Source organism: Leucopleurus acutus (genome assembly GCF_964270905.1).
Source record: "Leucopleurus acutus genome assembly, chromosome: 17".
Classification (NCBI taxonomy): domain Eukaryota; kingdom Metazoa; phylum Chordata; class Mammalia; order Artiodactyla; family Delphinidae; genus Leucopleurus; species Leucopleurus acutus.
Genome location: NC_139159.1, coordinates 81,472,031 through 81,493,902, shown reverse-complemented (window position 1 = coordinate 81,493,902; position 21,872 = coordinate 81,472,031). Strand labels below are relative to the sequence as shown.

The 21,872-nt window shown below is 41.6% G+C and overlaps 1 protein-coding gene across 5 annotated transcripts in view; it reads left to right on the top strand.

Annotated features, from left to right (window-relative positions):
• Window positions 1-21,872, top strand: part of PTK2 (protein tyrosine kinase 2) — a 251,843-nt gene that overhangs the window by 105,884 nt on the left and 124,087 nt on the right. For 4 of the 5 annotated variants that reach the window (XM_082858780.1, XM_082858779.1, XM_082858784.1 and 1 more), the window contains 3 exons: window positions 1,054-1,141; window positions 13,892-13,971; window positions 16,256-16,318. In XM_082858780.1, coding sequence (XP_082714906.1) covers window positions 1,054-1,141; window positions 13,892-13,971; window positions 16,256-16,318 — 231 coding nt within the window. The remainder of the gene's footprint in view (window positions 1-1,053; window positions 1,142-13,891; window positions 13,972-16,255; window positions 16,319-21,872) is intronic. The other variant, XM_082858781.1, reaches the window with a different exon arrangement.

Genomic DNA, 21,872 nt, shown 5'->3' with positions numbered 1-21,872 from the left:
GTGGGGGTGGGGGGATGACTCAGTAAAAAAGGGACAAAAGCTTTAACAGACACTTCACAAAAGAAGATAACCAAAAATGGTTAATTATCAAATGAAGACGTGCCCATTTGTGTTACTTATCAAGGAAGTACTAATTAAAACCACTGTGTACTCTTGCTGTAAATATCAGAGGTCCTAGAATGAAAAGGTTAGAAGTACCAAGTAGAGGTGAGGAATAGTGGAACCAGAGCGCCCCGTGCTGCTTGTGGGAGTGTACATTGGTACAGCTCTTTACCTTACTCTTTGGTCACATCTGCGCTGCCTAATGTGTGTGTTCGTTAGGATCCAGTGATGATGCTCCTGGTCTGCATCCAGCAGAGATGTGTACATATGTTCACCAAAAGGCATGCATGTGAGTGTTCGTATGGGTGGACACACACATACACAGAATGAGGCACAGAGAGAGCATTCTGGTGAAATTCGTTTGTTTTGACCATTCTTGAAGTTTGGCTTCCTGAGCAAAATTACTTTTTTAGAGGAATATAAAGAGTGCTCGTAGCATTATTCTTAATAGCCCCAAGTTGGAAACTACTCAAACGGCATCACAGTAACGTGGATGAATGATTGTGGTCTATCATACAGTCAGGACTGTCAGCTCTGAGCAAACTGCAGTTACTCGATAGGGAGGAGTCTCACGAGCATATTGGTGAATGAAGGAAGCCAGACACACGAGAGTACATCCTTTGTACCTCCAGGCATGCAGAGCTCACCTCTGGGGAGTGGAAGGTGGTGCTGCCCCTGGGCAGTGGGGCTGGAGGGGCTTCTGGGCGCCCTCTGGGCCTCTCATTAGGCTCTGTCTCCTGCAGAATCCTCGAGCTGTAGCATACTCACATGCACGTTTTTGTGCTGAAAAAGAAAACATTTACATTGACGGATTAATTGATTATATTTTAACTTATTTTTAAAATAATATTTCAGAGTAATTGGCAGTGCCATACTCAAAATAATTTTGTAGACTGTGAATTGAGAAAATGACTTATTTCTAATTGCTTGATTTTGTTAATTATTTTTTAGATATGAATTGAGAATTCGTTATTTGCCAAAAGGATTTCTAAACCAGTTTACTGAAGACAAGCCAACTCTGAATTTCTTCTATCAACAGGTACAGGAGGATGCTTTAATAACACTTCTTTTCTTTGTTTCTTTGAATCCTATTTATTTCATGGTTTTATTTTAGAATTAGATTAAACCTAACATTTGGGAGAATATAAATTTATCACCGTAGGGCAGTGAGATTCTTATAATTAGTAAGAAATTATGAATTGTTGACACTGAATTTTTGTATGCTTGGGCAGATCTTAAAAGATACTTCTTTTAAGTAGAGACAGGAAGTCCTAAGTGACAAAACCGTTGTTCTGTCTTTAATTCAAGTGTAATTATGCCTGAATATCAACAAATTTGTCAGATGTTTATTCAGAGCCAACTATACCCGTATAATCTCAATAGCACTTTGCACAACAAAGCAGAATTGACTTTTTTACGCTAAAAGGAGCTTTCTTTTTACCCCGTATTAGTTAGACAATAAATACTTGTGGCATAAATGAACCAAAACAGTTTTCCAGTCAAATAAATGTTACTTGTAAGTATTTGTGAAGAGTTCAAAAAAAGTCTAATGAATATCAGCGAGACATTTGTACATACAATTTTTCAATTAAATACGCTGGGAAATTTTTTATTTTAATAAAATTATTCATTAAATGTCTCTTCGGGGTCAAGAATGCAGAAATTAATGACATAATCTGTACTTCTAAATTCCTCAGTCTAGTGGATTGCCTGTAAACAGCATCTTTGTGTTCAATCCTGTGCTGTTTGTAAGCGCAAATGGTGTGGCCATGCCTGGGCGGAGGTGCTAACACAGGGGAGGTTTGGGGTCCAGGCGGCTCCCCTGCAAACTGTCCTTTAACGCAGCGGTCCCCAACATTTTTGGCACCAGAGACCGGTTTCGTGGAGGACAGTTTTTCCATGGAGCGGGGAGGGTGCTAGTTCAGGCGGTGATGTGAGGGATGGGGAGCGATGGGGAGGGCAGGTGAAGCTTCGTGCCCTCCTGCCGCTCACCTCCTGCTGTGCGGCCCAGTTCCTCACAGGCCGTGGGCCGGTACCAGTCCACGGCCTAGGGGTGGCGGACCCCTGCTTTAAGGAGTCTCCAACTTTGTAGGTGAGGAAGAGAGGTACTTTAGAAAACATGGTGCATTTAAATCTGAGCTAAAATGATTTGAAAGGAAACGGGTGAGAGAGATGGGACCACATCATGTAAAGAGAGGGTTTTAGGTTTTCTCCTGCAGATACTTGGGAGCATTTATAGAATTTAATTAGCAAATGTCATGATCAGAATTTTTTTTTAAATAAGACCACCCTGATGTGATGTCTGTACCCGGGATGGATTGGGTCTTGAAAAGGCTGTAACCTAGTGGGGGCTTGTCACCCATTTGGGCAGGAAGCTAGAAAGCTGGGAGGTCCAACGGTGTGGTAGGAAGCAAATTTAGTGGATGGATTTGCTAGGACTAGAGACTGAACGAACTGGAGCATGAAAATGAAGAAGAAAGAGGCCGACGGCGTCAACCCAGTCACTCTGTCAGGAAGGAGAAAAGGTGGGCGGGATTCGGTAGGAGGGCAAGGTACATGGTTTCATTTCTCTGTTGAGGTAAGTGGATATTCCTGCTTTTAAGATCCAACCTGTGAGAGCAGCATCCAGCTCTTGAGGTGTTTTCTTGTCCGTGAAGTAGAAGTCATATAGGAAATGTAAGGTGTTAGGTGAGGTACTTGTGGGAACTTTTGAAGATTTATAATAATAACGGAGTCGAATGGGAGAGGGAGTTGCGTTCAACGAAGCAGAGTCCTGTTTGGACTCCAGCTGAGCATGTGTGAGGCCTACTCATTACGGAGCGGTTTCAGTTTACAGGCTGCCTCTCTTCTGCGTCGCTGCGTCTGGCCCTCTAGCCGTCTGCCCAGCTTCATATTTTGGTGAAGGAGGTGACAGAGTTTAGTTAACGGATGTATTTATATTGTATTCTTCTCTCTCGTAGATGATCTGTATCACTGGTATCTATATCTATATCCATGACTCCTTTAGTGACATTGATTTCCAGGATGCATGAGACGGGCCTAAATAGCTCTCAGTTATTCCTTTTTATAATTTCTAGGCTAACCTAAAAGTTGGCAACTTTTATGTTCCTTTCACGCTGTTACTAGGTTGTCCTACTTTTTCCTTTCGGAAGACCTTGCTTCTGTGTATATGATTCAAAGCTAGCACACGTACCGGTGTATCCCACATTTCCTCTTACTAATAGGACGTATCTTACTGCAGTCTGCGATTCGGGTGAGTGGCCTCTATAAAGCCCGAGAGGTGTGAGGTGTCGTTAGCCCGCATACTGTGCCTGTTCTGCATCTCACAGCTCTGTGACTGCAGGTGCCTCCCTTAGTTTCTTCACATGTAGGTATATAACACCTCCTGCATAGGGTCTTTATGTTGATTAAGTGAGGTCTGATTGTCTACCATATACCTGCCCAGTAACACATGGAATTTCAGTCTGTACACAGGGCCAGGCTTTAGAGGATTCAGCGTTTCCACTTGGGTGTCCCAATACAAATGTGAGCTGCACACTGTGGGATGGGACACACCTCTTCCTTCCCATGTGCTCTGTATGCAAACCTTCCAGCCCCTCCACCCCACCTTCTGGTTTCATCCATTTCTAGAACTTCTCTTCTTCAGCCTGTCGCCTTTTAAATATTTTAAAATTGTTAAATCTTATGTTACAGTTTTAGAAAGTCCAGAAAATATTCTAAAACGTCACTTAAATTATCTGTCCTAATAATTACTTTCATTTTGTGTATGCTTTTATAATATCCTACCAAGTACTTGTAATTTAAGGGAAATAGAAGTGTGGTCATAGTAACACCTCTTTCCCGTGTTGATGGCCGGTATTACTGCTTATTCAGGCCTATAACTAGTGAACTGCGGCTCTGTTCATGGGTATGGAAGTTGTGATGTTAAATGCTACTGTTTAAAACAGGCCATATAAAAAATAAAGCGTGTAATATAGTTCCATTTATGTGAGAAAAATGTACATTTATTTTACCCTCATCTGACAAAGTTTTAGAAATAGTATGATTTTTGCATTGCTGCTTTGGCAAGTAATTTTATATTTATTTGACTTCTTGTGATAATCTTCCAGTGCAGAGTCTATCCTGGTCTGTGCATGGAAGTTCTAGAACTAGAATTTCTTTCTTTCTAGAACTATTAGAGGTGATCCAAACTTATCCTACCCAGGCAGTACCCAACTTGGGAACAGATTTAATTTCAGTGTTGAAAAATCAGTTAGGAATTCAGAACTTCCTCCTATTTAAACAAACATGCCAAAAAAAAAAGTATAAATAAAAAATTGGCCCTTCAGCTATTTATAGCCAAAGTCTTTTGAACTGAGAATGCAGCTGAAATATCCGTAAGAACTTGTGTGTGGAAATTTTCACCAAATTCTGAGAGAAATTATTTTATAAGGGCCTCAGAATTTGATGACACCCATTATTTAATTTTAAAGTTATTTAATTTTTGATGCAAATATGTTAAGATGCATACACATATGCATACATCTAATTTCACTGAATTCCAAGCTAAATTGATCCACTTTTAAGGGGCTCAGGTTTTGATGACATGTTTAGATTCTGTAACATCTGATACCTGTGTTCTTTCATCTGGTACATGTGTTCTTTAGTAAGGTGTGATACTTAATAATAAAATGAATACCTCTGATCCCACTGCCTAGAGGAAGAGAACATGCCTGATGTTTCCTGGCCCCATGTCCCTGTGACACCCCCCCATCCCAACCCCTTCACTCCAGGCAGACAGCCATGGTCCTGAATTGTGTATTTATCATTCTCTTACTTTTGTTTGCTGGTTGTCACGTTTTACAGCATACGTGTGCCCATCTCAGTTCTGGCCTTAGGATAGAAGCTGACTCTAGCTCTCCCCTGAGCCCTCTGCATTCCATCATTAGTCTGAGTAGGTTTTTTGGTTTGGTTTTGTTCGTTTGTTATTCAGCTCATAGAAGCTTTTCAGAAGACTTTAAAAAATATTTTATTCAGCATTTTTAGTTGTTTTCAATGAGCACTGTGGCCAGGACATTGGGTCCACTATGTTGGTAGAAATGGAAGTGATCACATAGGGCTTTAAAATTTTATCCCTTTTGGTTCATTTCCACACTAATCTGCACTGTGGTTAGAGACTGTGGTTCATTTGAACTCGTTGTTCAGACTCTTTGGACTTGTTTCATCGTCTTGCATGTTGAGGTTTTGCCAGGGGTTCAGCTTTGCTTGAGTGAACGTGGCTCCTCTGGCTGTGCAGTGAGCTCGGTAGATAGCCATCAGTTTGAGATTGTTCATTGTGCTGTTCGCAGCTCCCGCGTCTCTGTTCTCTTTCTGCTTGAAGGATGGTGTTGCTGGGAGAACCGCGGTTCTGGTTCAGAACCACATGGGAGTCGTTCTCCCTCAGAACTTCGGCGGTGTTCTCTGCTGTGTATGATCCCTGTGGCTGCTGTTGAGAAACAGCTGTCGTAGTCTATTCATCTGTCTCCTCTCTCTGGGTGGCTTTAAGATCCTACTTGTCCTCAGTGTTTTGCAGTTTTATTACAAACTAGGTGGGATTCCCACTTATTTTTCCTGCTTGATCTGTGTTGTGTGGCCAGGACCTCTGGCTTCCTGTCATTTTAATAGGTCCTGGAGATGTCTTCCTTGGCGTCTGCTCAGATACTGCCTTTTCTTCCTTCTTAGTTATCCCTCCTGAGATTTCAGTTGAGATCTCCATCAGAACTTCTCAGACTGTATCTACTGACGCCTCTTTTTTGTTCTCAACTCCTGTCTCCCTGAGATCTGGATTCACATAAATCTTTCAGATCACCAACCCTCCTCAGCTGTGGCCAATTTGATGTCTAGTGCATTTGTTGGATTTTTATTTATTTTTCAAGTTTTATCTCTCCCCCCACCCCCTGTTCTTCAGTCTGCCAGGCCATCTTTTGTGGCCCTTATTGTTAACTAATTTTTCTGTCCCCTCCTTTTTTTTTTTTATCATCTCCGATGGGGTTGATGTCTCTATTCTGAATCCAAATTGTAACATCTGGAGTCCGTGGGCTTTACAGCTGTTGGTGGTGACCCCCTGACTCTTATTCACAGCGGCTTGTTTTCTCGCATGTTTGTTATGAGCCTAGTGTTTTGTTGACCTTCATGTGCGGGGATCTTGAGGGTCTACACTGGGCAGTAGTGCATACTCCTGAGTGTTATCTGTTGTTTCTGTTTTAGAAGAATCCGTATTTTTATTACTTTGGTTCTCTTATCAGGATAGAAGCAAAAGAATTATGTTTAGATTTCCTCTATACTAGTTCCATCCCATGAAAGAGAAAGAAAACTTATAATAAACTACCTTAATTTTATTATTCCTTACTTTGAAATTTCACCCATGCGCACTACTCATCATGCCCCTTGTTTGGATGGAGTCATGAGGAAGACAACACGTCAGTGGGTGTATTGAGCGTTGGGTTCCTGGTGGGAGATGGTTCTGTGGATGCACGTAGTTTCATTCAAAGATGTCCTAAATGTGACTACCAGTGTGACATGCCACAAATGACTCACTAAATGTTTTTGACCCATTTCAGAATATTCTGAAAGATATTAATCAGCACACTCTAAAAATAAACTAGAATCTTGTTATAACCCTATTCACTGTAGAGCAGGTGTCTAAAAAAATAATTTTTGATGCCAAAGCTAATGGCTTATTGTAAAGCAAGAAAAGTGTGTTTTGCCTTGAAGTTGAATTTTGCCTTTGCCATATAACATTTTATACTTCTTTATCTCTCGGATTTGTTAAAGGTGTATTTGATTGGCAACCTTTTGCAAGTAGTAGTGGCCGTTAGTTTGAAGGGTTCTGTCCATGTTTAGTCAAGAAGTTGTCGTATTAACTAAATGTGCATCGATGATGCTGAACTTGTGTAGGACCCATTTGGTACCACTGACATTTTCAGCCTCGGAGATGCCTGTGTCAGACATGAGGTTGTCATTGTTTTCTCCTACAAATACATTAAGGTTTAAAATGAGTATATCCATTGGTCTGCTCTCAAAAAACGTTAACTGTAACATAATTCGTGGTTTATTTGACAAAAAAAGTTCCAGTGGGAAGCAGGAGAAGACATTGAGTCCAGCACCCTAACTTTACGGTTTGGAACCTAAACCGCAGAGACGTGTGAGGGGCCAGGGCACACTTATATTTTGTTGGTCAATCTTTCTGTTATTTTACTCCAATTTTTTATTTTTACATGTTTTTATTTAGATAATTATATTATCAGAAATGATTTCTTTAACTGTAGTTTCTTGGTCATAAAGCTTTCTGTCAGTTAAAACATTTTGAAATGGAAGCTCCAAGTGGGAAAGTTTAGTTTAAAACCTGACATTTTCAATGTGAGAATTGTTAGCTGTCCTTTTCCATAAAGAAGTTAAAATTAAATATAGGTCTAAGTCTGATTCGTTAGAAGATACATTTTCTGTACTTCTTTAATAGATTTAATAATGTACATTTTTTTTCTCCTTTTCCACTCCTGTATGGTTTCGGTGATTCAAAAAGTTGTATGGTTATTGAGGACTTAGGTAAACTCTGTCGTATTTATACTGTTCAACCGATAGTTTTTTGTTCATCCTTCTCTGTAAAAGACTTTAGAAATGGGAGGCAGAGATGGTCAGTCTCTCACGGTCACTCTTCCCTGCTGCTGTTTTCAGTTTGCCTTTAGTCTACCTCAGGCCTTTGGACAGATTCTTTCTTTGGTAGAAATCCTGCCGTCTCAGGATCCCCAGCGCCGCCCTCAAGGTCAGCCGTTCATCAGAAGGATTTACAGGGCTCAGAGGCTGTCATATTTCTGGTTTTCGTTTATTATAGCAAAAGGATACCGAGGAAAGGCAGCAAAGGGAAGGGGTCTGCGGGGTGATGTCCAGAGGAAATTAAGTGGAAGCTTCCCCGGGTCCCTCCCAGGGGAGTGCCATGGCGCAGCACGTGATGTGTGAAAACAGGTGCAGAGGTTCGCCAGCCGGGGACCCTGCTGAGCTTGGGCGTTGAAGGATTTTATCAGGCTCCATCTCCTGGGCGTACAACACCTGTGTGACCTCAGGTAGTCAGGCTCCAGGCCCCAGGAAGGAAGCAGGTGTTTGTCATAATCACATTGTACATACAAATTCTCCAGTCAGACTGGGATGGTGTGGCCCGAGGCTTCAGGTGGGCAAAGGCACTCTTATCAGAACATTCCAGGAGTTCAGGTTCCAGGAGGCCAAGAGCCAGTCATAATCTTGGGAATGTGTAGGGTTTGAGCAACCCAGGCCTGCTGAGTTAACATTTTTCTGCATGACTCCTCTTTCCTTTCCTGGACTTAGATCATTTCTATTCATTCAGTAACTCTTTTAAAAAAATTGAAGTATAGTTGATTTACAGTGTTGTTGCTGCTGTACAGCACCGTGATTCAGTTACATACATATATATATATATATATATTCTTTTTCATATTCTTTTCCATTGTGGTTTATTACAAGATATTGAATATAGTTCCTTGTGCTATACAGTAGGACTTTGTTGTTTATTTTGTATGTAGTAGTTTGTATCTGCTAATTCCAAACTCCTAATTTATGCCTCCCCCCTCCCTTTCCCCTTTGGTAACCATAAGATTGTTTTCTATGTCTGTGATTAACTCTTAATTTTAAGCGGTGTTTTCTATGTAAAGCCTTCCATGACACCTGTACATTTCTCATTTAACATCCGATTTTTAAAAATATTTTAAAATTAGTTTTACTGAGGTGTAATTTTACATACAGTAAGAATCACTAGGGCTTCCCTGGTGGCGCAGTGGTTGAGAGTCCGCCCGCTGATGCAGGGGACACGGGTTCGTGCCGCGGTCCGGGAAGATCCCACATGCTGCGGAGCGGCTGGGCCCGTGAGCCATGGCCGCTGAGCCTGCGCGTCCGGAGCCTGTGCTGCACAACAGGAGAGGCCACAACAGTGAGAGGCCTGCGTACCGCAAAAAAAAAAAGAATCACTAACTTCAGTGTACAGCTCAGTGAGTTCTGACAGATGTGTATAGTTGAGCAGTTTCCATTACAATCATGATTTAGTACAATATAAAAATAGAGAAATTGACATTGACATAATACTACTAGGTAGACTACAGATCATGTTCAGATTTCACCAGTTTTTACGTGCACTCCTGTGTTTGTGTGTAAGAGTGTGTGTGTAGTTCTATGCAGTTTTATCATAGGTACAGATGCATGTACTATTACAACTATTGTAATGAAGACACAGAACTGCCTCACCAACGCAGAGAAGCTCCCTGGTGCTGCTTGGTCACAGCCTGCCCCTCTCCTAACCCCTGGCAGTCACGGGTCTGTTGTGTGCACGTTGTATTTCCCTGTTATTATCTGTTGCCCCCACTAATAGAGTGTGCCGTTCAGTGAGGGCAGACGTAAAGTCTGCCTTCACCATTGTGTCCACAACACAGTAAGACATGGGTTTTAGGTGCCTAATTGATTCTCTCGAATGACTTATTAGTGATGATTGAGTTTTAATGCTAATGCCCTGATGTTCAAAAATTTGGATGAGATTTATTAGAAGATGTCAAAAAAATCCAAGAAACAAAGGAACTGTATGCCTTTGGAATTTGAGAAATCACATTGGTTTGTGTGTGTGCGCGTGCACTCTCAGCATTAGATCTTCTTAAAAACTGATATGATTCTTCAAGTACCTCTAGTATATTTGTGGTTGCTTTTCCATTATATATGGACAAGAAAAAAGAAACAATGGAAACACTTATTGTCGTACAGGTTTTCTAGCCTTGGTCATCTCCTTTTTTTTTTTTGCGGTACGCGGGCCTCTCACTGCTGTGGCCTCTCCCGCTGCGGAGCACAGGCTCCGGACGCGCAGGCTCAGCGGCCATGGCTCACGGGCCCAGCCACTCCGCGGTATGTGGGACCTTCTCGGACCGCGGCACGAACCCGTGTCCCCTGCATCGGCAGGTGGACTCTCAACCACTGCGCCACCAGGGAAGCCCAAGGAGTTTGTTTTAATTGAGAACTGCCATTGGGTTCCTTCTGCATACAAACACTCCACTCTTTGCTCTCACAGAACTCAGGGAGGAGTGCCTGACAGTTGAGCCAACTTGGCCGACTGCCTCGGATCACTCAGCTGGTGTATGATGTAGATGGTTATATACACATTTGTCTGCCCTCCGCCCCATTTTCTTTACACACGCCATCGAAGACTTTCAGGTCTATCTGATAAATTCATGTAGCTGACAGAATATTCGGAAGAGACCAAAACAAGGCAAAGGATCTCATGTGGCAGCCGAAGCATTGACTTGGCATATGGGATAAATTATGGAGCAAGTTAGGATTAGTACTTTTACTAGAGATGAGAATGGTTTTTATATTAAAACCTGTGCCTTAGTTCTGTTGCAGAATAAGGTGAAAAAACTCATGAATGTAAATATGATACTTGCCCACAGAAGGAAGTCCAGATACATCCTGTTTTTTAAGCAGGAAATTGACATCCATATGGAAACAAATTAATTTAATAAAACAAAGAACAACATTCAGAGGTATTTGCTTGAAAGACTCTTGGAAATTTGCTGGATTTGGAGTTAATCAACAGTAGTAATCCATGGTATAAAAAAGAATATAACACGATGACAGTGGTAAAACAAACTAAGACATGCACGTGAAGCCATCATGTTCGACCCTGGGGCTACCAGGGTTATGAGCTGTGGTCCTTACTGGTCGTTAATCTTCCTTCTAGTGGAGAATGCCTACACTTTCTGAGAGTTCACAAGAAGGTATAGGGACACACTGAAGCTTGAGTTATGGGGGTCAGTGGATGGGTTTTTGAGTTTTAACTTTAACGCTTGCTGTGTGACCTTGAGTACATTAATTTTGAGTAATTAAGCTTTCTGTTTTTTATGTATAAAATAGGACTAAGGCCTGTCTTGAAGAGTTATTGAACAGACTATAAATAATGTATCTGAAACAGCAGAATACCTGACCCCTGGAATAATAAGTAGCTCCTGCTCTCACCTTCATTCTGTTTAGGTTCTTTCTAAGGCTCTTAACTGGGGATTGTAGTAGGGTCCAACTCACAGTGATGCTGCGAATAGTAAATGAGAGTTATGTATAAATCTGTCTGACATGGCAACGTGAGTATATTTACTGTAAGCAACTATATAGCTATACATACGCACACTTAAATGTTCAATAAATTGCATTTATTTCACAAATGAAAGCATGAAAGTTAGAAATGTTTTATAAAAAAATGAACACTGAGTGTTAAAAACCCTACATTTTGAAGAAAATTGCATGAGCCCAACATCAGGACGTGATGTGCACAGTGGTTCAGAGAACAGCCCCTCTGGAGCCTGGGTGACAGGGACCTTGCGGGGGGGTTGCTCTCTGTCCTCACAGAGGGCAGCTGCCACAGGGTGGGGGAAGGAGGAGGGGAGGGTCTGCTGAGATGGCTGGTTCCATGGTGGATCCACACACTTGGCAGAAAACATGGATCACTGCACACAGTGACTGGGCCTCAGGCCGTAGTCATACAGCTCTGAGTCAAGAGTAGTAGATTGTTACTGTAAGAAAAAACAACTCGCAGAACTTTTAAGTCATGTTCATAACTAAAGGGATTTTCCATAAAGATCATTGTTAATTTTCTCTTTTTTTTCATTTTTGCAACTAATATGAATTTGGTTTTGATGACTGAATAAAGCATGTGATTACATTTTTCCACCTTTGAATAGTGTTTAAAGATTATAGTAACTAATCTTAAGATAGTTTTGTAATAATGCATTTTCCTCAACATGTAATTGCTGTTCTGCTCTGGTTGCTTCAAAGTCTGCACCAAACCATAAGCTAAGATCCACTGAATGCTTCAGTCAGAACAACTGTGGTGTTTCTCTAACTCACATAAATACAGTCTTGATTCATCTGTCCATTTTTGTGTTTAGTAATAAACCTACTTATGATGCAAAAAAGTTAGTTTTAAAATTTGGATTTATTTTTTGCTATAGAGGAGAAAGAGCCAATTGAAGTGTAAACAGAGTGATCCTAGAATCAAAGCTGTTTACTTAATTTAGTGGGTTGAATAATTCAGTTCTATTGAATCAGTCTTAAATGCCTGCTATATTTAAGGAATAGAAATTACTATTGCTTGTAACTCTTATGGACAATAACATTTACACACAGAGGTATCCAAACCGTAGTTTGATGACTTTATTCTTTCATTCATTTGCTCAGTCTTCAGTCAGTCAGTGTTTATGGACCACCTAGGTAGAGGTGCTAATGCAGAAAATAGAGCAAAGGTTTCAGAGGAAATGGCGTTTAGGTCAGAAATAGATCACTGCTGGCTGAGCGGGCATCGCCTCCGTCCTGAGAGGAGTGAGTAGATGAGCACACATGCCCCTCAGGTTATAGGTTCTGGTACGTTAAAGAGGGCATCCCCGTCTGAAGACTTTTCTCTGTAAGAAAGAGATGTGGCTGGTTGACTGGAGAAAGTGTGAATCAGTGTGTTGCCAAGCTTCCTAGGCAGGCATTGCCGAATTTCCAAGCAGCCTCAGGCGATCGTTTGAGCTTTGTCTTTGGGAACGTAAAGCGAATCACAGAGCAGAGTTTCTCCAGTTGCTCAGCAGTGAGCGTGGAGAAGGAGGTGGGTGGCTGGTTTCAGTATTTGCTGGTCTTGCCAGGGAATTAAAATAACGGGAAGAAGGAGGTTGGGAGGTTTGGGGGTCTTTTCAAAGGAAGGTTATGAACTATCACTATAAGGTTGGCAAAGTAGTTAACTTGGGACTAGAAATCTTTTGAACGAGCGAACTGACAGGCTAGGTAGCAATAGAACAGGATCTGTGGAGTTTTTTCTAGGGCAGAGGTCAGCATACTTTTTTTGTGAAGGACCAGAGAGTAAATATTTTAGGGTTGAGGACCAAGAGGCCAAATGGAGGGGAGGGTATTATGAAATACTTATATAACAAGAGACAAGACAGATTTCCACGGAGTTCTGTATTGGTGAAATTCATAATATAATAATTGAGTGCGGTTTTTTTGTAATAAAGGTCTACTAATGAGAGGAACAGAAGTTCCTTTTTGGGGGAGGAGTAACATTTCACTTAATCGAAGTTCAGAATGAATGCTCCTTGTCATCAAAATCAGTTGCAGATCTTGATCTCTTGATGCTAAGCTGTGAGATTTTACATATTTCATCTTTGAAAACATCTTCACACTGATGAGTGCTCTCAGATACTGATATCAGTCCCTCACAGTTATTGGTTGGAAGGCCTTTGTACAATTCGTTAGATCCTTCTCTATATCACACTTCAAGCATGTTGGCACTTTGCAGATGAATCACTTATAGTCGATGGTTAGGTGGAATCACACCAGTTGCAGGATTAAATGGATTTTGAAATAACGTTAGTTTTCTTTGCCTTTGCATTGAGGTCCAAAAAATGGTGCTGGGACTGTAGTTTGAGTTCAGAAAATATAGCCACCGCAAGTTTGCCTGGAAATGGAGATCTCCCTTCTTGTTTTCCCTTTGACAACATGGAAGGTAGAAAGCAGCTTGACGTTATTGTGATTCACATGATGTTTAAGTGCTCATAGATCATATATGTTCTTCACAAAGGAAGACTGTTTGACTCTTTATTCTTTGGTATTACTCATTTTATACCCAGCATCTAGCGTGATTATTGACACAGTGTGTGTAAAGCATGTAAATGGCACCCAGTAAACATTTACTTAATGACTAAGTTTAAAACATATTCTCTTACAGCAACATTATTTTACCCATTCCTTTTTACTGTAGGTGAAGAGCGATTATATGTTGGAGATCGCTGATCAAGTGGACCAGGACATTGCTTTGAAGTTGGGTTGTCTAGAAATACGGTAAGGCGGTAACTAGACATTGAGGTCTTCATTCAACAGTGTTTTCTGTTATTTTTTCTAGGTATTTTTCTTTCCTGATAAAGATTATCAATAAAATACTGAATAAAATGAGTAAACTTTGATGATACTCTGAATTACGTTGACATTGCTAATTTTAGAATCTTTTAAAATATTACATTTAGAATTGAATGATTTATAAGAGTACAAGTATGTAAGCAAGTCTAAGGCTGAGCTCCCCAATAGAACCTTCTGTGATGAAGGAAATGTTCAGTATCTGTGAGACCCCATGTGCCAGCCCCTAGCCAAGCTGGATGCTGAGTACTCAGATGTGCAGCATCTGAACATTAAATCTGAACATAAATAGCCATTTATGTCTAATGGCTGCCATTATGGGGGATGGGAAACTCAGAATGTATTTCTTATTTCTGATAACATTTGTCACCATTTGTCATATATTCTGTGCCACCATTTAAAACTTGGAGTGAAAGAAATATTTTACCTTTGTCAGGTATAATTTAATTAAAATTTACCCCGGCTCGGGGCTTCCCTGGTGGCACAGTGGTTAAGAATCCGCCTGCCGATGCAGGGGACATGGGTTCGAGCCCTGGTCTGGGAAGATCCCACATGCCACGGAGCAACTAAGCCCGTGTGCCACAACTGCTGAGCCTGCGTTCTAGAGCCCGTGAGCCACAACTACTGAAGCCTGCGCGCCTAGAGCCCATGCTCCACAAGAGAAGCCACCGCAGTGAGAAGCCCACACACCGCAACAAAGAGTAACCCCCGCTCGCCACAACTAGAGAAAGCCCGTGGGCAACAACGAAGACCCAACGCAGCCAAAAAAAAAAAAAAAAATTTACCCCAGGCTGCTAGTTTAAGATGTGTTGGTTAAATTAGCTAAAATTTGATTATGTGTACTCAAAACAGTGATGATTTTCCCAAGAGATCACTGTTTTTTATATTATATAAGGCTATCAAATAACGGTTCCTACAAGGACCCAAAGATCATTAAGTATAACTCTCAACTCTTCATTAAAATTTGTTTTCAACCTTAATTATATATCCCAGTAAAAAAAAAAAAGCCATCTCTCACTGGTCTCTTCCCGTTCCTGGCCTTTACAGTTTTTGCTTGGGAAGCAAACTTGGCGCTCTTTCCTTCCCACAGACAATGCTGTGATGTATTACTTGGAAGAGGGGTCCAGAAGCATTAGGCCCTACGTGAATGGCATGCGTGCCTCTCTGGGTTCCCCTCCCACTCTGGCCTCTCCATGTTACGTTTATCCTTCTCCTCCTCTCCCCTGTTTGAGGTCACTGATTTTTGAACTCTGAAGGAAAAACTTGACAGAGTAGTCACCCGTCCAGCTGCCCCTCCCAAACTCCTCCCCCACATGAATAGAAAACAGGAGAACACATTAAGTGATCCTTTTTGGGCCCTTGAAAATTTTTTGTCGAAATCTAGTACTTTCGATTTTAAGTAGGCCAAAGAAAAAGTCAAACAAATTTAAAAAGCAAAACCAGTATTCATGTTATTACAGACAAGTTTGAAACAGTCTTGTTGATTACGCAGTCTCCTGGGAAATCACTTCAGGTGATTTGTAGTATCTGTGTGTTCCAAAGCAGCTCGAGCTAGACCTTGTCCCTTTGTGAGATAACTGTGTACACGCAGAGAATCCCACCCACTTGGGGCAAATTTTGCAGAGAAAGGACTTGGTTCCAGTAAGACCTGAAATTGCTTGAACATGTAACTTGGAATAAGAAGTAAAATTCAGACTGTGAACACTCAGCGAGATAGGCAGCACTTCTCTGCTGCGCCTGGCGCCTGTTACCTGGACTAGCCCACTGCGATGATTCTGCTTCAGGTCCCATACTGTTTCCTTAGTAACTGTGGGTCTTCCCAGGAGCAGGTGGGGTGCGCACCGGCCACAGGGGCAGCCTGGGGTTCCTGGCACTGTCCCTTGAGGAAAGGCCAAGTACAAGTAGCGAATGTAGCTGATCTCTTTTACAGCTGGAATCTGGTTTCTCATTTTGCAAAGAGCCAGACCTGCTTCACATCAAAAGGGAACGTGAGATTGTTCAATAGAGATACGGTCTGTGTTAACTGATTTATGCTGCATTAGGATGTAGGAAAAATGCTGCGAATCAAATTGGTTCTTTATTTGTTGTTTATCAGAATGTTTGTGGCTTAGCCGCGTAGTAGTTAGATACCCCCCTTTCACGGTTTTTAATCATTTAACATCGCAGACATTCCCAATACCAATCTATGAGTGTGTATCTTCTCTGCTTTTAGGCGGTCGTACTGGGAGATGCGGGGCAACGCCCTGGAGAAGAAGTCTAACTATGAAGTATTAGAGTAAGTGCGGCACGTCCAGGCGCTGCCTGCAAGCATTCAGAGCTAAGTCACTTTTCAAACTGTAGATTTTACTGGTTTATCTTTACTTAAAACTTAATATTAAATCTGAAACACTACTGTTTCTAAAACTTTTATATCCGGAAGAGGAAAGTTTTATTAAGAAATGAATTCTTGGTGACGTTAATTATGTTAGCAAACATTTAAATTTGTTGATAAATGTCTTAGGGTTAATAATATTCTTTGGCATGTTAACACATAAATAATAAACTCTTCTGTCTCTGTAGATATAACCATATTGGGATGGAGTTTCACTTCTAATTTATATTGAACTATGAAATTGTTATTATTTATATTCTCTTTATAAGTTTATTAGGGTTTTTTTCCCTTAGTTAAAAAAAAGTGGAAAGATGGGAGTTATTTGTTGCTCATGTATCAGAAAATTTAGGATAACTGAATATTTTTCCAATAGTGAAGTTAACAGTCGTTAGACTGTTACGTTAGAGTATTTAAAATGCATATAAGACAGAGTGGGGCTTATGTCTTGGGAGGCTGAAAGTTCTGCACTTTATCTGTTGATAATTAATTCAGCAAAAAAATCACTGATATTTGTTATTTCCAGTTTTATTTTCATTAGCAATGGTGCAACTTTTTGCCAGCACTTTTCCTGGCCATATTATTACTGAAATTCTTGTGCTATTTGGAAGATGTTACTACAGTGAAGTAAAAGGTTGTCCATAATAAGTACCCTGCAATAATAGAGACTTGACATGGCTTTGGGTTTTATTTGACTTTCCGGGTCAGCCCAACTGCTATCACACTGTGAAAGTATAATATCCCACCATTTTGAAAACAAGATTTTACAGGGGAGGTATGGTCATTTGAAAATAAAAGTAGAAGTAAATATTTGGGGGAATTAGTTATGGAGCAGGTCCGACCATTTGCACTAATAACTGGTGGTAGACGTGATAGTTATTTTGCAATCACACAAGCCTCCTTTGTCCTAATTGTGACATGTGAGGTAGCGCCCCGGGCAGCCTGTCTCATTGTGGCGCGGATTCATCCCTTGATTTCTGGACCTACTGTATTAGCATAATGTAAGTTTCGTGACAGTGTGCAGTGTACAAGGCACTCACTAAATATTTGTTGTTGTGTGTTTATGGACACATCCATCACATAAAGTTGTGCCTCTTAACAGATTGAATAAGGATAAAACACGGAGTTGTTAGAGTTGAATGAAAACTTTTAGAGATCAATTGGGATATCTTAGTAGGCAGAATGATTTTAAGTAGAATTTTCCCTGCCCTTCAGTTGACAGCATAGAAGCAACAGTATCATTAATAACATTAAAAAAAAAAACAAAAAAAACTAACATTCACTGTGGTTTAGGTGGTTTAGGTTTTTGTTTAAAATTGCCACATTCCTCAGCCTGAAAGACTCTTCCTACTGCTTAAAATACAAATGACTAGAATCAGAGGAATCATTGAAGGTCTTGTCTCAGGTACATGCTAGGTTTGTTCTCATTTCAAATGGAGGTTTTTGAAAAATATCCGTTTGTTTCTTTGTTTATTCGTTCATTTAACAAAGATTATTGAGCATCTGCTGAGCCCTTGGCAGCTAAGTGCTAGAGATGCAGAAGTGGATAATCCAAAGTTTTCACCCTCAGGAAGCTTACAGCTGGAAGGGAGACTCTCAGACAGTAAGCAGAGTTGTAAAATAATACAGTAGGAACTGAAGTAGAAGCTTCTAGAGGGTGTGTGTGGGGTGGTACTCCATGTCTGAGCTCTGATGGGAGATGCTGTCTAGCCTGAGTGGTGGAGAAGGAACGTGGGCAGGCGGAGGCTGCTGCTCCGGAACCAGCCAGTCCCGGGAGAGAGCGCAGCATTTGCCAAGACACAGAAACGTGGACGGTCAGTTTACTGCGGGTAGAGCACCTTGCCGGTCGGGGAGGGTGGCGATGTGTGTTGTAAACAGCTCCAGGCGTTGACACGGCCTCCAGACGATTAGGTTGTGATGACTCGGTGAACCAGGTCCGTGACAGGAGGAGCTTTGTGATGGAGAATTCCACATTCCCAAATTGGAATTAGTATTAAAGAAAGTTAAAAATGGAAGTAGGGAACCCAGAAACTGTTGCATCTTTCCTTTCTCCTGGAGGAAGAATGAGTCTCTGACGTGGACTCCATAGCAGGAGCAGTGGAGGTGGGAGTTTACCAGAGTCAGGGTCTGCGGACTGGCTGCCTGGTTGGATTGGGGTGAAGGAGGCCAAGGAGGCATCTGGGGATTCTCGGTTTTCTGTCCTGGGCCAGTGGGCATGTCAGTCACAGAAACAATTTTGTGTTTGGAGGGAAGGAGGATAAGTTGGTTGGGACGTGTTCAGTTCTGAGGGAACATTTGTGTTATTTAAATGAAAAAGGAAACAGAAATGTTGGTTTATTTTCTATGTTATAAAATCACTAAAACCACAGCTTTAAAAAAAATCTCTGATGGTACCCAGTGCCTAGATGTTGGTTTCTAATATCATTCTTCAGTGAGAGGAAGCAGGACTCCTGATCCGAGGGGCAGGGGGAGACATATGGGCCTAGAGCATCTTGTAGAGCTGGAAAGGAGCAAACGCTCAGAAAAGCAGGTGGTGGGGCTGTGTCGGAGCATCAGATTGGAGTCCCAGTGACCAAAGGTAGGGCATTTGGGCAACAATGAATGACTTAGTTTTGGGTTATAGCCCAGAGTATGAAATAAATATCCATGGGCCTATATGAATATAAATAATTGAATAGATAAATATATAGAGAAGTGATAAATCTCCCACAGAGAAGAATTCTAAGTAATTTGTATAGATACAGCCTGAGGAGGCAGATCATAAAATCCCACCCTATACTGTGGGCTCTGCTTAGTGACGTGTGTCTAAAGAATAGAGTGTGCAAGGGTGTGTGAGCAACCTGACAGTGGAGCCATCTGACAGGCGCTACCTCAGCCAGGTGGTCACGGTCAGCATCAACACCAACAGTTCTGTTGATGGCATGTGTGTCCTTGGTGTGATCTGTTGAGAATGACACTTAATCTCTGTGGTCTGCTTCCCCAAAACCTAAAAACCCAGTCCAGACTTGCGAAAAAGGTAATTCTCATTTGAGGGACGTTTTACAAATTACCAAGCCAGTACTACTCAAAACTGTCAAGATCTTTAAAAACAAGGCAAGTCTGAGAAACTGACACAAGCCAAGAGGAACCTAAGGAGATGTGACGATTAAATTGGATCCTGTGAAACAGAAAAGTGACATTAGGGAAAACACTGATGAGATCTGAAAGTGTAGGGCTTGTTAGTAATGATGTATCAGAACCGATTGATTAGTTACGGCAGAGGTGCCATAGTAATGCAAGGGAAAGCCAGGTGTGGGCTATTCAAGGAACTGTACTATCTTTGCAACTTTTCTGTAAACCTAAAACTATTCTAAAATAAAAAGTTTATCTTGGGAACAGTTCTCAAAGCTTTCTGAGATGCTCTTCCCGGGTTATAATCCTCCAATTTGGCTCGAATAAAATTTTCCATTTCTTAAAAAAAAAAAAAAAAAAAAGAACAAGAGAATTGGAGAGGAAAAAGCCAGCAGGCACTTAGAGATGATCTAAAAAGGTGAATCATTGTGCGAAGTTGGAGAAGGAGGGCCAGGTCAGTGGCTTGCATTGTAGCGTGCCCGGCTGTCAGAGAGTTGTCCTCAGGGCCACTGTGATGTGGACTGTGTCCCAGCCTGTCTTTGTGAGAGGCCCACGTCGGAACGGGAAGGGTTACTGAGCCATGGCAGCTGGGTGAGAGCCAGAGGTGTCATGGGAATGAAGAGAACAGGTACCTGGGGGAAATCTCCGTGGATAATACATTTGGATGTTTTTGGCAACAAGAAAAGTCTGTAAAAAGAAAGAAAATGAAGAAGCAGGTATCCATCAAGATGGATTTGGAGCTATATTTGGAGAGAGGAGCGTTAAGTTCAAGATGTGTTTGAAATCAGAGTCAAACATTGCATTAAAGTTGGTGTGAATTTGGCTCATTTCTAAAAATTACAGAAATCGAGGCGGCAGGAGAACAGATATGTGGAAGAGGGCCCCCTGGAGTATTAATCAGTGCCTCCAGAACTTCAGCGTGTCTGTGGGGTCAGTGGCATGGAAAGTGCGGGAATCACCAGACATGAGTTAGGGCCAGTGGCTGTTGCCACCTGCAGACAGAACAAAGCAGCACAGCGTGATTTTGTCAATTAGAGACCTCCTTAGAGGACACTGATGAAAACCGGAACTCTCAGTTATTCACAGATGGCCGCTGTGTAGTAGTTATTCTATATGTAAGATATTTAAATTAAGTAAACATGATGGTTAAGGAAAAGAAGGGGCAGGATGAGAGACTTCCAGTTCCCGGCTGTTACTGTGCTGGTTTGGGGTCCTTCATAATGGCGTGAGTTGTGTGAACTCACTACCCCATCTCAGTGTGAGAAGTGGGGCGATGGAGGGGGCTCTTGCAACAGGTTGCTCCCCTGTTGGCTGGCTCTTCCACTTACTGTCCTGAATCAGTAAAGCCCTGGGTTTCTGTTTCCAAATCTGTAAAGTAGGGACCATGGTGATACCTACCTACATACTGGGTTGGTGTGGGGAGTTAAGAGAGAGAATCATGTCAAGAGCTTAATATAGTGCCCAGCACTGAATAAATGTTGCCCGTAATTATCATTGGGATCATTATCCAGAGGAGAGAGTTGAAACACCTTCCCATTTGGGGGCCGTTTTATATTCCTTTTGTAAATTGTACTTTTCTTCTGTTTTCCATTATGTGTATGTTTTTTTCTCATTGAGATCTTTGTCATACTAACCCATGGTTCGTAATATTTGTTGTATATATTCTCTCCCAATTTGTCTTTTATTTATTTATTTTAAATTTTTATTTATTTTTGGGTGCGTTTGGCCTTTGTTGCTGTGCGCAGGCTTTCTCTAGTTGCGGTGAGCCGGGGCTACTCTCTGTTGCAGTGTGCAGGCTTCTCATTGAGGTGGCTTTTTTTTTTTTAACATCTTTATTGGAGTATAATTGCTTTACAATGCTGTGTTAGTTTCTGCTTTATAACAAAGTGAATCAGCTATACATATATATATTTCCCCATATCTCCTCCCTCTTGAATCTCCCTCCCACCCTCCCTATCCCACCCCTCTAGGTGGTCACAAAGCACTGAGCTGATCTCCCTGTGCTATGCGGCTGCTTAAAAATATGGAATGCTTCACGAATTTGTGTGTCATCCTTGTGCAGGGGCCACGCTACTCTTCTCTGTATCTTTCCAATTTTAGTATATGTGCTGCCTAAGTGAGCACTGTAGTGGCTTTTCTTGTTGCAGAGCACGGGCTCTAGGTGCCTAGGCTTTAGTAGTTGCAGCACGCGGGCTCAGTAGTTGTGGCTCGCGGGCTCTAGAGCGCAGGCTCAGTAGTTGCGGTGCATGCTCTGCGGCATGTGGGATCTTCCCAGACCAGGGATCGAACCCGTGACCCTTGCGTTGGCAGGTGGATTCCAGGGAAGTCCCCAGTTTGTCTTTTCACTGAT